At 52.5% G+C, this 16255-nt stretch overlaps 1 protein-coding gene across 3 annotated transcripts in view; it reads left to right on the top strand.

The window, feature by feature from the left end:
• The first annotated feature begins 240 nt into the window (after positions 1–240).
• The window catches only part of ZNF496 (zinc finger protein 496), a 29979-nt gene continuing 13964 nt past the window's right edge, over positions 241–16255 (top strand). The window contains exons 1-6 of one of the 3 annotated variants that reach the window (XM_082724091.1): positions 241–449; positions 612–823; positions 2082–2198; positions 2608–2987; positions 3379–3562; positions 5968–6044. In XM_082724091.1, coding sequence (XP_082580217.1) covers positions 2658–2987; positions 3379–3562; positions 5968–6044 — 591 coding nt within the window. In that variant the 5' untranslated portion in view covers positions 241–449; positions 612–823; positions 2082–2198; positions 2608–2657. Of the gene's footprint in view, positions 450–505; positions 824–2081; positions 2199–2560; positions 2988–3378; positions 3563–5967; positions 6045–16255 lie in introns of those variants that run through there. The other 2 variants (XM_082724089.1, XM_082724090.1) reach the window with 2 other exon arrangements.

Here is a 16255-nt window from a genome sequence, read left to right as displayed (position 1 = left end):
AGCGGAAAGAACCCCAACACGGCCCTTTCGGCACAAGCGCGCTCGGCCGCCGCCCGCGTCCCCGCTCGCCCGCGTCCCCGCTCGCCCGCCCCCGGCGCGCTTCCCCCAACGGGCCCCGGGTAGTCCAGGCCGCCGCGGCGCGCTGGGCCCACAAAGCCCCCGGCCGGACGCCCAGGCCCGGACGCGCGGAGCCGGGGCGGGGCGGGGCGGGGCGCGCCGGCCGGGCCGGGCCGGGGGTGTCGGATGTCACCCACCCCCCCCGCGCACACCTCGGCCGGGGGGCGGGGGAGCGAACCACTGAGATGCGGAGACCTCCCCGGTCCTAGAGCGGAGCAGGAAGTGTCCCAGGGGAGGGAGCCGGAGGGCTCTGGCCTTTCCTTTCCTGCGCGTCCGGCGGGCTCCGCGGCGGCCAGGCTCGCGCGGCCCGCCACCGGGGACGCGCCGCGGGGGTGAGTGCGGCCTGGGCGGCCCGGCTACTCGCGCACCCCAGCCCCGCGCGCACGGCTCCCCGCGCGCCCCGGCTGTCCGCGCTCCCCGGCCGCCCTGCCCCGAGCCGTGCGGCGGGGACGGTGCGGGCGGGGCCGTAAGGCGACACAAATGCTGTTTTGCAGGCGCCTCCATTTGCTCCCACCTCTCCACTACCGAGCGCAGCCGCGGTTTTCTGAATGAGCCGGGGACGGCGTCGGCCCCTGCGAGGAACCGGCCGGCCTCAGGAGGAACGCCCGGGGGAGCGGGCTGGAAGGATGCGGAGCTGCTGCCGTAGGCTTCCGCCGCAGCAGGAGGGACTCGAGTTGGGCGCCTGGCAGGAGTTCCGAGCGGTGAGGTGAGCAGCCGGGAGCTGGCGGGATTGCGGTCTGGCGGGGAGGCGGCGAAGAAAGCTGGCCCCTGGGCCTGGCCTGCCGTCCTCCTTCCTCGCCGCTGCTCCCGCGGAGTCCTCCCGGAGCTGCTTTCTGCACGCCCCGCCCCTCCGGCAGTGCCCCGGGGACGAAAGTGAGTTCATTCATCAGGCATCTTCTCCGAGCCGCCTGCGTGCCGGGTGCCCTGTTGACAAAAAGGGCCCCGGCTGTGCGCTTGAGGGTGCCCCGTAGCATCCTGAGCGTTGAAGGTGGGGCACGAGTCTGGGGCAGCCCTGAGCGCTCTAGAGGCCCTGCAGCTGTGGGATGGCCGAGCTCCTGGGAGGTGGGGGCAATTCGGGCTAGGCTGGTGCTCCAGCGGCTGGTGTACACACCGTCAGAGCCCTTCGGTGTCCTACTCTGTTCTTAACGTGAAGCCAAGAGGTCCAGAGCCTGGAGTCTGGTGGCAGGTCAGGGGCCTTTGCTGTTACTGTGGCCTCGCATGCTGTTGTGCGAAGCGTGGGTGAGGGGTAGCCTTATGCAGTCTGCTATCCAAGCGTGGCAGAAGCCTGAGGATGAGGGAAGGGGCTATGGGCCTCATGCACCCTTCACTTTCCTGGAGTCCCCCAGTCTAGAGTAGCCTCGGCTTTTCTCTGATGTACCTGGAGAGGTGTGGGGGCTCCCCGGAATCCCTGTGCCTGAACACTGTCCTGCCTGAGGAAGCTGGGAGCTGTGTACTGTCGCCTTCACCATTTGGGGTTTGGGGATGACATGGGGGTGAGGAGCACAGGCTGATAGGCAGCACTGCTGTTTCTTTTCTTTTTTTTTTTTAAATATTTTATTTTTATTTACTTGAGAGAGATCACAAGTAGGCAGAGAGGCAGGCAGAGAGAGGAAGGGAAGCAGGCTCCCTGCTGAGCAAAGAGCCAGAAGCGGGGCTCGATCCCAGGACCCTGAGATCATGACCTGAGCTGAAGGCAGAGGCTTTAACCCACTGAGCCACTCAGGTGCCCTAGCACTGCTGTTTCTAAATACACAGTTATTTTCTCTGGTTACATGCAGGATGTGGCTGCATCTCTCGTCTGCTGTCTTGGGGGCTGTCTGCTTCATCCTCTCCACGCTGCTGGCTGGGACTCACTCTGGCAGGTCCAGCACCGGTCCTTGGCCCTGGCCAGACATGGGGTTGACTTCTGGTCCTGGGTCTGCTATGAAGGCTCTTCCCAGGAATGTCTCTCTTTGTCTTTCCAGCTCTTTTTGCAAAGGTCTCAAGGGCAAGGACGGCGACTTTGGCTCCAAAGCCTCAAGATAGCGTCTTGCTTGGCGTGTGCGTCTCAGGTCCTGTCCAGGAGAACCTGGCTCCTGAAGGTACCACAGCACCTTCACTCCATCTGTCTCCTGCCTGTGGTCCATCCATGATTCTGGTTGCTTGAAACACTGGTGTCCTGTCCTGCTAGCGCTTTTCTTCCAGACTCCCCACCCCCCGCCCCCGCCTCGCGTGTCTGGTCACCGGCTAGAGGAATCACATGATGGTGCTGTTGAGGGGCAGAGGGTGGTACTTCCCTCTCCTGCCTTGTGTAAGGAACAGCCATGCTGACCCCTCTCCCATGTCCCAGAACTCCTCCTGAGGGCTGGTCTCTGGGGGCTTTGCCACACTCCCCATCACCACCCCCAAAAACCTCCCACAGGAGACCAGAACATTGAAGCCAGTGATTTCTGTTTGGAAATAGGGTCGTCTTCTGCTGCTGACCCCCATCAAATCCCATCATGCCCACAGCCCTGTGCCCCCGAGTCTTGGCTCCAAAGGAAAGTGAGGAACCCAGGAAAATGAGGAGCCCACCGGGAGAGAACCCTAGCCCCCAGGGGGAGCTTCCCAGCCCTGAGTCCTCCCGCCGCCTCTTCCGCCGCTTCCGCTACCAGGAGGCTGCGGGCCCCCGGGAGGCCCTGCACCGCCTCTGGGACCTGTGCCGGGGCTGGCTGCGGCCGGAGAGGCATACCAAGGAGCAGATCCTGGAGCTGCTGGTGCTGGAGCAGTTTCTGGCCATCCTACCCCGGGAGATCCAGGGCTGGGTGCGGGCCCAGGAGCCCGAGAATGGTGACCAGGCTGTGGCAGCCGTGGAGGCGCTGGAGCGGGAGCCAGGGAGACCCTGGCAGTGGGTGAGCAGGGGTTGCTACGCCAGGCTAGTGGGTGTTGGGGGGTTGCTGGGTGGGAGAGGCAAGGAGCGGGTCTGGACGACATTTGTGGAGAGGGGCAGCCGTGTCCTTGGATGTTCGGCAGTATCACATGTTCTCTGTCCAGGGGTGAGAAACTATGGAGCTCCAGGCTTCAGTGAGGCTCAGGTTGGAGTTCGGTTTCCTCAGAAAATGGGTTCTCTGACTTGTGACCTCACAGCCCTGTAGAAGGCCCTGTCTGAGCCTCTAGCGCTTCACCAGGAGGGTGTTCAGCAGGTCCAGGGATGGGTGGTATCGGTCCAGTCTCTGGCCGCCAGCTCTCTCCTGGCCGGGGACCTCTCCACCTGGCCCTGAAAAACCCTCTCTGGAACTGAAGCTCAAGCACTGTGAAGACCCCGTGGTGATCGAGGATGGGGACAGCCCTCCAGACCAGGAGCAGGAGCGGCTGCCAGCAGAATCCCAGAGCGACCTTGCCAAGAGCCAGGACACGCAGTCTGTGGCCCTGGCGCCAGGCCCCGGGCTCCCGAGCAGACCACCAGGCCAGCTCAGTGGGGATCCAGGTACTGCCAAGGGGGTGGGGGAGGGGCATGCATACCCCACCGTGTCTGTATTTCCTCCTCCTCTGCTGAAGAGCCATGAACTATGTTGGGGATCTGGGTCCTTTCCTAAAGTGATTCAGTTAGAATCTGATGAGCATGTCTGTCCTCTTCACTGTGTTAGGCCCTCCCAGGGGGACCACTGCCCATCTCTTGGAGGGCACATTTCTGGATCTTGTAGGCTTGGGGGCCAGCCAGGCACCATCACCCAGCAGGGCCTGTGTGGGCAGCTGTGCACGGCCATACCTTGTCTCCCTGAACCGCTCTTTCCTCAGCTACAGAACAGCTGCCCTCGGGATGTGTCATAGGAAATATAAAATTTGCCTCACAGGGAACAGGCTGGTGTTTTCAGGGTGCAGGGCCTGGGTGTCACCTAGGTGCATTTGGCTCTCTGTGGGAAGAGCTCCCATGGCTGGAGGCAGGTGGTTTTGACAGCTTTGAATCCTTGAGCTCTGACCTAGGGCATAATCCAAGTCCCGATTTCCAGTGAAATCTAGAGACATTTTTTAAGAGACATCTGCACAATTAGGAACTATATGGCTTTTACTGGAGGCGCATCCCCAGTAACAAATCAAGCACCCTTCCTGGGTTTGTTGAGGATTGAAGGATGAGACTCACAGAATGCTGAGAGCAGGGACCCGAGCTGCCCATGATCATCACAGGAGTTGAGTGCCTTCAGGGTGAGGGAGGTGATATCCACGATGGGAGGGTCGGTTTGGGAGGACTTGCCACATTGTCCTGTAATTACAGCTGGAGAAAGCCAGGAGTGCATGCTTGTGATTCACACAAGTGGTCCTTTGTAATGTAGTAAGGTTTTTAGTTTCCAAAAAAAAATCTTAAATTTCTCTCAGTGTGTAATTAATCTGCCTTCTGTGTAAGGTTTCATTTTTCTTTTTTAACATCAGGGCTGCTGGCCATTGGGGCTTGCTGGGGCTTCTGTGACCAAGCACCATCCACTGGGCAGTTCACACAACAGGAATGCATATTCTCACAGTTCTGGGGGGCCAGCGCCCTCCATCAGGGCATGGGTGTGTGGCTTTCTCAAGAGGCTCCTCTCTGTGGCTTGTAGGCTCCTCCCTGTGTCTTCACAGAGTTGTCTCTGAGTGTCCATCTGTGTCCTAATCCCTTTTGATCAGGACATGAGTCACTGGATTGGGACCCACCCATGGGACTTCACTGTAGCTCAGTTACCCCTTGGAAGACCTCATCTCCAAGTGCAGTCATACTCTGAAGTTACACGTTCATGATTGGTCACTGGGGGATGAACCTCCAGTAGAAGCCATATAGGTTCTAGTCTTGCTGGTCTTTCTAGAAAGATAGATTTTGTTGGAGACTGAGAGCTCTCCAGTGATTCTCATGGCATCCCTGTACTCATTTCTCTTGCGGACGAGTGAGGGAGGTCTGTAGTTAACCTGGAAGGAAGCACGTGTGAAACTGGAAATACAACGGTCCTCCCACATCCGAGCCTACGCAGCCTGCACTTGGGCCACTGGGGCGGTCACCTGTCACTGCTCTTGAGCTCTCCCTGTCTCACCCTCATTGTGTTGGAGGCTGGTATCCCAGACCTGCAAGGGGAGGCACACCGGATGCTGGTATCAGCTTGGATGGGAGGGATTCAGCATGTGAGGTAGGCTTCTCCTGGATTTGTTCTGACCCTGCAGATGCCGGCTTTCCAAGTCTTCCTTTGCGGAAGAAGCAGATTTCAAAACAACTCGTTTTTCAGGGTGGCCCCGCAGGCCAGGCGTGTGGCTCACCATCTGCAGTGCGGTTTGGTGTAGGCAGGAGAGGGGTCCTCCTGCAGCTGAGCGGAGGGGTTGGCCGGGCTGCTGGTGGGCCACGCTGCCGTGCCTGCTAGCCCTTAAAGCACTTGGCCCACGGCTCTGCTGGGAGCTGCTCGTGGTTGGTAGCCATCTTTCTTCCGGAGCTGTGTGATTTCTCAACTTGTAAATAAGTGACCACAGGTCGCGCAGTGATGTTTGTTGCTGGCAGCTCTTAGGGACATCTCGATGCCGTAGAGCTTAAACCTTTATTTTCCCGGTATTGGGTCTCTCGACCTGTGGGAGGCAGCGGAGTGTGTTGAGTAATAGATTGTTGAATCTTGAATAGGTAGATGGTCCTCCTGATGCAGATAGAACAGTGTGTGTTCACTGTACTGGGAGGGACAGCAAACAAGAAGAGAAAGTAGGCGTCACTCATGCACGGAAAGCTGCCTTGAACCCAGGCATGCCCTCCCTGCTCAGGCCTCTCCTGGCTACATTGGAAAGCACAGTGACAAAGATTCCTGTGGTTTGCAGTACTCTTCATGTGCATTGTCTTGTACTCCCCCTTCCTGTGGATGAGGAAGGAGACGCGCTTTCCCTGTCTTTCAGTTCTGCAAGACACCCCCCTTCTTCAGGAAGCAAGTTTGAGGGATACACAGCCCGTGACGGAACTCCAGCTACCCCTGGTGAGTGACTTTTTCCAGAGCCCTTGAACTCCACAGTGCTGCCCCTCCCTTCCCCCACTGCACTATGTGAGCAGAGACAGCCTCAGGTCAATGTATGCCATCCTCTGGACACCTTAGGGTCCCCCTGGGAAAGATGGGGGAACCTCACAGCATATCCCATTTCTGTCCTAATCATCACAGTGATTATATTCCAGAAGTGTTAGGAGATGAGGGGAGAAGGCACATGTCATTTCAGTACTGTACACAGCCAGGCACACTCATCAGGACTTTTCGTGGTATGTTCCCATGTGATACTGCACACAGCCAAGCAAGGAGTTCTTGCTCATGTGCCCCCGTGCAATAGAGAGCCCATCCGATAGGGGTCTCCCTCCCTTCTTTCCTGCCGTTTTGCTGCCTTTGGCTGCAGCTGCTCATCATGCCTCCTCCATTTTCCTGACACGTTCCCTGCCTGGCAGCCAATATGGTCTTGCCCCATGGAGAAGTGGGTGATGTGAGGTGTGGACCTGGCAGATAGAGGACTGTCTGGTGGTCCCAGGTATGCCTCAGCACCATGCATCCTGCAGGACTTGGGACCTGGGAGTGGGGTCGGCTCACGGTGGGGAGGAGCTGGCAGGTATGTGGCTTGGGATGTGTGTCTTCCCTTTCAAGCGGTATCCAAGGGCTCTTGTGTGCAACGTGCACTCCCATATCACCGATGTCCTGTGACAGTTGTGGAACAGACTGACCCAGAGGTAAATTGCCCAGTTTTTACTAAAGATAGAGATGTTTGACTGGTACGACATGCAGAGAAGCACTGTGAGCTCAGAGTCCGATGAGCCTGGTATCCTTCTGAGTCTCCACGTCCTCCTCTACAACGGGAAGATGGATTTCGGTGAGTCAGTACTATCTTGTCACTCCCCTGAAGACAGTTTCTGCTCAGTGCACTGGAAGTCACCATCACAGAGGTCTTATTTTTTCAGAATCATTTTGAAAATTTTAAATTTTTAATTGTGGTAAAATACATACTACATAAAATTTACTATCTTAACTATTTTTAATGTACAGCAGTGTCTTTAAGGGCTCAGGGAGTGTAGGTATGTTCACACCACTGTGCAGACAGCCTTCAGAACTTTCTTATCTTCCGAAATGGAAACCCCTTGCTGGTTAGGATGTTAGGATATAACCCCTCTCCCCCACACCCCCAGCAAAATGGCTGCTCTGCCTCCTTTGTGAATTTGGCTACTCCCTATAGTTCATGTAAGTGCAGTTACACCTTTACAGCATTTGTGTCTTCATGACTGGCTTGTTACACACAGTGTGGTGTCCTCAAGGTTCCGTCACACTTTTCTGTGGTGGGCTTTCCTTCCTTTCTGAGGCTGGATAAGATTGAACAGCATGTATGTGATACATTCTGGTCAGCTGGGTAATACTGCACGGCACGTGTGTGAGGCATTCTGGTCAGCCGGGTAAGAGTGCACAGTGTGTGTGTGATGCGTTCTGGTCAGCCAGGTCAGAGTGCTTGGTGTGTATGTGATGCATTCTGGTCAGCCAGATAATACTGCATTGCGTGTGTGTAGCGCATTCTGGACAGCCGGGTAAGAGAGCATGGCGCGTGTGTGACACATTCTGGTCAGCCAGATAATAATGCACAGCATGTGTGTGAGGCATTCTGGTCAGCCAGATAATACTGCACCACGTGTGTGTGGCATGTTCTGGTCACCCGGCCAAGAGTATACAACATGTATGTGGCATGGTCTGGTCAGCCAGATAATACTGCACCATGTGTGTGTGATGTGTTCTGGACAGCCAGATAACACTCACGGTGTGTGTGTGACTTGTTCTGGTCAGCTGGGTAAGAGTGCACGGCGTGTATGTGGTGCATTCTGGTCAGCCGGGTAAGAGTGTATGTGATGCGTTTTGGTCAGCCAGGTAAGAGTGCACGGCGTTTGTGTGACTTGTTCTGGTCAGCCGGGTAACAGTGCACAGTGTGTATGTGATGAGTTCTCTTCACTCACTTGTCCCTGGTTTGCATCTGGATCTCGGCCCCTGGGAGCGGTGCTGTTGTGAACATAGGCAGACGCGCGTAAATGTGCTGTTGATCTTTTTCTGTCTGAGGTTAATTGCATTCATATACAGCGGCCAGAAACGACAGAGCTCCCTTGTACTGTTCACACTATGCGGTCGTGTATGGTGAAAATACTGTAGAAGGTCGTGGCCAGCCTATTTGTGTGGAGGCACACAAGATGCGGACCATGCACTTCCTCGGAACCATCCTTTCCTTTGCCCTTGACAGCGGCCTGTGTTCAGTCTGCAGACAGTGGAGCCGTGACGGGCTTTGCAGGTTGTCTGTGGCTCGAGTCCTGCTGTGTGTGATGAGATTCCACAGCATGGATTCGCCGCAGTGTGCCTGACCTCTCCCCTGTTGAAACCTCTGGCTTGTTTCTAGTCTGGGGCTGCGTTGCATAAAGCTGGTGTACATATCGGCTTGCGGGCTGTTGTGGGAGCGTCAGCTTCTTGCTCTGGGAGGAAGGCCCAGGTTTGCACTTGCTGCGTTGTATGGTATGTGCCTGTTTTATTTTGTGGGAAACTGCTGCGTCCTTTTCCAGAAGGAGTGCTCATTTCTAATAGAACAAGTGCAGTTGGTTTTTGTTGTTTCTCTTGGATTCTGTCACCTTGCTGGATCAGTTTGTTTTTAAACGGCATGCTCTAGATTTTCCGTGTACGCAGTCACACTCTCTGCCCATGAAGACAATTTTACTTTTTTCCAGTCTAAGTCTTTGTTCCCTGTCCTGGCTTCCTTTCACTGAGAACTCCCGGCACAAAGTTGGGAGGCAGTGCTGAGCTCCTTGTCCCTGCCTGTCCCCAGGATTCATGGGAAAGAGTTCATTCCGTCTTTCACTGTCCCTGACCTGGCAGCCTTAGGGGTTTGGAAATACTCTTAGAAAATTTTTTTTTTTTTTAAAGATTCCTTTTATTTGACAGAGAGAGAGAAATCACAAGTAGGCAGAGAGGCAGGCAGAGAGAGAGAGGGGAGGAAGCAGGCTAACTGCAGAGCAGAGAGCCCTACATGGGGCTCGATCCCAGGACTCTGGGATCATGACCTGAGCCAAAGGTAGAAGCTTTAACCCACTGAGCCACCCAGACGCCCCTGGAAATACACTTGATGCAGTTGCGAAAGTTCCTCGATCCCTGTTTTCCTGTAGTTTTTATTATAATGGGTAGCTGTTGAAATTTGTCGAAACTTTTTCTGTTGCTGTTGGTCAGCTGTATTTTCTGTAGATTGTTAATGTTGTGGATTATATTTATCGATTTGTGGATATCGAACCAGTCTTGCATCCCTGGAACAAAACTTCTCCTGGTCACGGAGTAACATTCTATGGGTATATTGCCATATTTTATTTGCATTTACAGGTGACCCTTGAACGTGAATTTGAACTGTGCTTGTCCATTTACATATTTTTTTTTTTGACATACAGTATAGTAACCTCAGTGTGCTTTCTCTTATGGTTTTTTAAATAATAGTCCTTTTTGTTGCTTAATTTATTGTAAGAATACAGCATGGAATACATATAACATATAAAATGTGTGTTCATCAACTCTTTATGTCAAGTTTTGGGGAAGTCAGAAGGTATACATGGGGTGTGTGTTGCAGGGGGAGGGTTGTGCCCCTGACCCCTGCATAGTCCCAAGGGTCGCCTACATTTCGTTAAGGATTTCTGTAGCTGCCGTTTGGGGAGAGAACAGTCTGAGTTTGGTATCAGGGTAATAATAGGTTTGTAAGACGAGTCTGATTGTGTCCACTCTTGATTTCTAAAGGAGATTGTTTAGAATTGGTTTTCATTCTTTGACATTTGGTAGAGTTCTCAGATGACACCATGGGAAGCCAAAGGTTTCATAGGGTGGAGGGGAAGTGGTGTTTTAATCATAGACCTGAGTTCCTTGGCAGTCCTAGAGCCATCCACGCTGCCTCTGTGATGGTGGAGGTGCTGGTCTTTCTCAGTCAGCTCCTTCCTTCGAGCTTGTCAGATCCATGTGCACAGACAAGCTCATGCTGTTCTGTATCATCCATCTGGTTTGGCTGCAAAGCCCATTTCACTTCTGATACTGGAAATTGGTATCTTCTGTCTTTTCCATGTCAGTCTTATTAGAGGTTTTCTATGTTGGTGATCTTTTCAGAGAACTAGCTCATTGTTTCATTGATTTTTCTCTGTGATTTCTTTTTCTGGTTTCATTGATTTCTGCTGTCATCTTGACTGTTTCTTCTGCCTGCCTGCTTACTGTTTGTGATCTTGGCTCTTGAGGTGGGATCTTTGGTTATGGATCTGAGACCTCCCCTCACATGGAGGAATTTTAATATAAGTGTTTCCATGCAGTGACCACCCCCCTGAGAACTACTTCAGCTGTATCCCACAGATTGTAATGATGTAACTTTACTTTCATTCATTTCAGTGACTTTTTAAAATTTCCCTGACCCTTCTTCTTTGACCCAAGCTTTGTTTTAAAATGCGCTGTTTAATTTCCAAGGGCTTGGAGATTCTCCCTTTATTTTCTATCCCTGATGTCTGGTTTGATTGCATTATGATCCAGGAATGCGATTCCAGGATCTGGTGAGCGCAGCATGTCTGGCCAAGCCGTGTGTGGGTTGGGAACAGTGTAGGTGCTGTGGGTGGTGTGGACTGGAACACAGAGGTTGTGTGCTTCTGCTCTTGCGTATTTTCTTTCGCTTGACAGAAGTCAAATTGAGGCCCCCGTCAGTAATGGTCGATTCCTCTCTTCCTTCCAGTTCTGTCACTCTTTGTGTCCGTTTCTCAGCTCTCTGGTTTGGGACACACACAGTGAGGGTTGCTGTCCCTTCTTGGGGGACGACCCTTTTATTAGTATAAAATGTTCTGTCTCGTTTTCTTTGCTCTAAAGTCGGCCTTATCCGGCGTTTGACTACTCCTCCTCCCTTTGATCAATGGTTGTGTCATACATACCTTCCATCTTTTTACTTCCAACCTGCCTGTACCATTATGTTTGAAGTGAGTTTCTTTTCTTTTTAAAGATTTATTTATTTATTTGAAAGAGAGAGGGAGAGTACACAAATGGTGGGGGGCGGGGATAGAAAAAGAATCCCAACCACACTCTGCCCACATGTGCAGTCTCTCTCAAATAAATCAATCCTTAGGAAGAAGAAACTACATTAAAATATATATGGTCTAAATACATCTTTAAGTGAAACTCTGCACCACACATGGGGCTTGAACACACGACCCTGAGATAAGAGTCCCATGCTCTTAGAACTAAGCCAGTCAGGTACCCTTAAACACATCCATTAAATCACAGTGAGTGGTTGGCAGAGTAGACTAAGAAACCTGACCTAACTCTGCTGTCTCAAAGAAACTCACTTCTGGGATGCCCCAGTGACGCAGTCGGTTAAGAAACAATTCTTGGTTTCGGCTCTGGTCGTGATCTTGGGATGGAGGGCTCCATGCTTCCTTATCAAAGCTCTGAAGGGTCTTTGCTCCTGCAGGAAAAGGATCTTCCTTCCCTGGCCACTTCTGGGTTGCTCGTGCCCATCCTGTCTCCAGAGTCCCCAGTCCACGTATGGTGTGTTTGCCACGATTTCTCTGGACTGCCTGTCTCTGGTTCCCTCCGCCTGGGTCTGCGGGGCTGTGTGTTTTAACATATACAGGAATTCTGGAGTTGGTTTCTCGTCCTGTCAATTCCAAGCACCCCCTCTGCCTGCAGGACTTGGCCGATAGGACTTCGGCTCTCCCGAGGCCCTTGCCCAGGCTCCTGACGCTCTGCTCACTTGTTCGCAGTCTGTTCTCTGCCCATCGTTCAGATTGCACGTCAGGTTTCTCCGTCTCCTCCCCACGGGCAGGTTCTGTCCTCTGTCCCCTTCTTGTTGCCGTCAGCAGTTGCTGAGCCCTCTGTTCTGCAGCTCTGCTATTTCCACTTAACTCGCTATTCACGTCTTCTGTGTTCAGTCCGGTTCTTGGTACTTGGTGTAGGCTGATTTTCTACAGACACACGCACTCTTCCTAGGTCTCCTTGAAACCATCTGTCCAGCTGGGTTTTCCCTTCAGACACTGTTCCAGCAGAAGATGGGGTCAAGCTGCCTCGGGGTCCCCACTGGCACAGCCATGGTGGGGCTCCTGCATGGGATTAGGGCATTGAGGGGGGCATAGCCATGGGGGGTTTCCTGCATGGGGCGCGGGAGTGGGGGGAGAGCACTGCCATAGGAGGGGCTCCTGAGTGGGGCTAGGGCACGGGGTGGGGGGGTGGCACAGCCATGGCGGGGGCTCCTGCGTGGGTCAGGAGTGCAGGGGGAGAGGGGCTTTGGGAAGCTCACGGTGCCCCACTGAAGGCACAAGGCATGACTCCCATGTGCTCCCTGCTGGCACGAGCAGGGCTAGGGGCTCATTGCTGTAGTTCTTTGGTCCAAGGCCAAAAGCCCATCTTCTCTCCACCTTTCAGAGTCTTGAGTGTGGGATTTAGGTATCAGTGGCCTGGGATTTCTGTTCTGGAGGCAAGAGTTAGGGAAAATATATCTGTTCCATGTGTCAGAAGGACGCAGAAGTCTCTGAAAATCCATTCTCCTGATGAAACTTGGCAAGGTTGAGAAATGGAAAGCCTGTGACACATTCCCGGTTACCTGAGATCTCCACGTGTTCTATAACGTTCTTCCAGACTCTTCTGTGTCCTTTGTTTCTGCCTAGCTAGGATGATACGTGGGGTCAGTGTATACCACGGCAGCTGCCAACATGTGAGCACATGTCCCTGCAGTGCAGAATTCCCCAGGTCTTTGTGGCCGAGTCTGTGACCCCACCCACGTGGCCTTGGGGCTCAGTTTTGCATCAGTGAGGCCATGAGTGTCTCTGCCCACTGTGTTTCGTTCCTTCTTCCAGGCTTTGGTCCATTCTCGGGCACTGATCCAAGGGTCAAGGGAAGGAAACCCATAACTCTTGCCTGGCTGTGTAGTCTGTTGTTTTCTCCAGAACCTGCAGAGCCAGCAGGCACTGCTGTAAGACAGCTCTGATTTCCTTCGGTCTCACCAGCTGTGGCGCTTCCCATGTCTTGCTCCTCCGCAGGCCGTCAGGAGCAAGCCCCTTCCTGTGCTCTCCTGGGCTCAGTGCTGGCCTGCACAGGGGCTGACGGTCGGAATGCAGGCGAGAAGGGGGCACTTCATGTGTCTGTGTGAGAACCCCAGGCAGGCAGGTAAGTCCGTGGCTGAAGGACTGTTTAGCCGGGGACCACGCGGTTGGTGATGGACACTAAGGTGACATTTGATGTTGTCTGAGCCAACCAGAATGCTGTCCTTTCTGGGGGTTAAGGGCTGTTGGCCCTTCCAGGCAGGGGAGAGTCAAGGGGGCTCTTGATGAGGAAGAACAGTGCTGGCTTTAGGCAGAGACGGGGCAAGCAGAGCACATTGTCTGTTCTCATTCTTCAGTTTCCCTCAGCTGGAAAGTCTTGATTCCAAAGTGGCGTCCCCAAGTGGGGATGGCCCTTTGTGACCCACTCTGATACCAACACCTGGTTCTATGCTGCAAGCCCATGGCTTCCCCGCAGTCTGTCATCCGTTCTGTGGACTGTGTGCTGCCCCCACACTGGCCTCCTCTTCGTGGCCGTTGAGACCCAGCTGCTCAGGCTCTGTGGACCTCCTTAGACAAGGCGTGTTTGTATGGAGACACTGAGTGGTTCATCCATGTCTGTGAGATTTGGAAGCCGGTTCCCAACTCCTGTTCAACCCTAGACATTTCTGAACTATTCTGTTTATTTTAACTTTTATTGTGGAATGGACTCCAAACTTGAGGAAGATTGCGAGAGTAGGACAAGAGACTTGCAAATGCCCTTCACTTTAGTTTCTGTGTTGTCTCCCTGCCTCCACCTTCCCGCCTAGGCTCATCTTTTCCCCAACCCTGCAGAGTGTCAGACGCATCTTTACCTCTCCGGCCACAGCATGCCCAGCTGCATACATGAGTGTGATATATGTATCACGTTCTGGAAGTTTAGTTGAGATAATGAGCAACCAGGGTTATGCTTCTGGGTTTGCGTCTGATGTCCAGCATCCCCCTGCACCCCCGGTGAGCTTTCCTGGTCTGTAATGCCCATATTCCAACAGGTGGAGACTGGCCCTCCTCACTCAGCGGCAACTCTGTGCAGATGCAGGCCGCACACTGTGGCAAACCCACGGGCTGCGCTGTGTCCACCCCGGCACACATGCCCCAAAGGGTCATGTGGCTCTCTCGCTGGAGTACAAGTCTCTGGGGGTTAACACCTTGTACAGGGAGAGTGTGTGTATATGATTGTTCCACAGAGAGCTGTTCTTTTATATTAGAATTGTTTATCATCTTCACCAGAATGATGGTGGAAAATGCTGTCTATATTTGTACTTCCTTAAATCTAATTTTGAGGAGCACCAGGGTGATAACCTCAGGGTCCTGAGTTCAAGCCCTGATTTTAAAAAACAAGATGATTTGGGGCTATAATCTGCATATAGTGCAGCTGTTTCAGCATCTGGCTTGCAGAATGTTGGACAAGTGTGTGCATTGCTGTCCTGGTTGCCCCAGTCAGGATAGGGAGCATCTCTGCACCACCTTTGAGGCTCCCTGGTGCCCCTTTGTGGTGGAGCCAGGCCCTCACGCCTGCGCCTCACCTCTCTCCATTGCTACTGAACATGAGCTTCTCTCCTGGAACTGTACATGAACAGAATCCTATGGGATGTGGCCTAGGGGCGGCTCCTGTTACCAGCCCAGTGATCCAGGCATGACTCACGTGCGCGAGTCAGCAGTGAGGCCCTGTTCATTGCTGAGTAGGATGGCATGTGGTGACAGCCAGTCTGTCGTCCCCTGTCCATGGGGATTTCAGTCACTTCATTTTCAGCATTACAAAGGATCTTCTAGAACATTTGCATGTCTTCATGCAGAGACACGTTTTTATTTCTCTGGGAGTGAAGTTGTTGGAGGGTAAGTGTGTGATCGGTTCTACGAAAGATGGCTGTTTTCCCTGGACCACTTAGGCTCCCACCTAGTGAATGCACCTCTTCCCCACTTTTCATTTTCTTAGAAAAAGTATGTTTTTGGTCATTAAAATATTCATTATGGTTTTCGTTTGCATTTGACTCAACGAAGTGTATCTATCTTTTGTGAAGTGTCCCATAGCCTGTCTATGACGGGGTTCCTTGTCTTACTGTGTAGTTTTAAATAAGCTGCACACTCAGCATGAGGCTAACATTCATGACCTGAGATCAGGACTCATCCTCTGTGACTGAGCCAGCTGTGTACCCATCTTACCATGTTTTAAGAACTTTGGATAAATCATATATTCTGGAGGACAGTAGTTTGTCCTATACATGTACTGGAAGTTCGTGGTTTCCTTGTTTTAATGGTGTCTTTAGAGGGTCAGACATCTTTAATTTTCACGAGGTCAAGTTTATCACTTTGTTTTCTTTTGTCACTTAGCTTTTTATGTCCTAAGAAATCTTTGCCCCAAAATCATAAAGAATTTCTCCTGGAAGTTTTAGAGTTGTGGCTTAGTTACATTTTTAGGTCTTCGGTTCATTTCAGGTTATTTTTTTGTGTTTGGTATGAGGTATAGAGTTATTTTTTTAATGTTGATATTTAGTTGTTAATCACCACTCACTGAAAAGATTTTCCGGGTGGCTCAGTGGGTTAAAGCCTCTGCCTTCGGCTCAGGTCATGATCTCGGGGTCCTGGGATCGAGCCCCACATTGGGCTCTCTGCCCAGTGGGGAGCCTACTTCCCTTCCTCTCTCTGCCTGCCCCTCTGCCTACTTGTGATCTCTGTCTGTCAAGCAAGTATATAAAATCTTGAAAAAAAGGTGCATCTGAATGTTTAAAAATATATATATATATATTTTTTTCCTTTAGTGGCCTTGATACCTTCATCAAAAATCAGTTGTCTGGGAGCGCCTGGGTGGCTCAGTCAGTTAAGTGGCTGCCTTCGGCTCAGGTCATGATCCCGGAGTCCTGGGATCGAGCCCCACATCGGGCTCCCTGCTCTGTGGAGAGCCTGCTTCTCCCTCTACCTCTGCCTGCTACTTTGCCTACTTGTACTTCTATCTCTGTGTCAAATAAATAAAACCTTTAAAAAATTTTCTTCTGATATTAAAAAAAAAAATCAGTTGCGCACGTACATCTGGATATCCTGGCCGCACCGTGGTTTATCCGTGCTCTGATTCTTTACACCAAACTACCGTAACTTCATGGAAGGTTTGCAGCTGGGTAG

The sequence above is a fragment of the Mustela nivalis genome, assembly GCF_964662115.1.
Source record: "Mustela nivalis genome assembly, chromosome: 3".
NCBI lineage: Eukaryota > Metazoa > Chordata > Mammalia > Carnivora > Mustelidae > Mustela > Mustela nivalis.
This window is presented reverse-complemented; position numbering and strand designations above follow the sequence as displayed.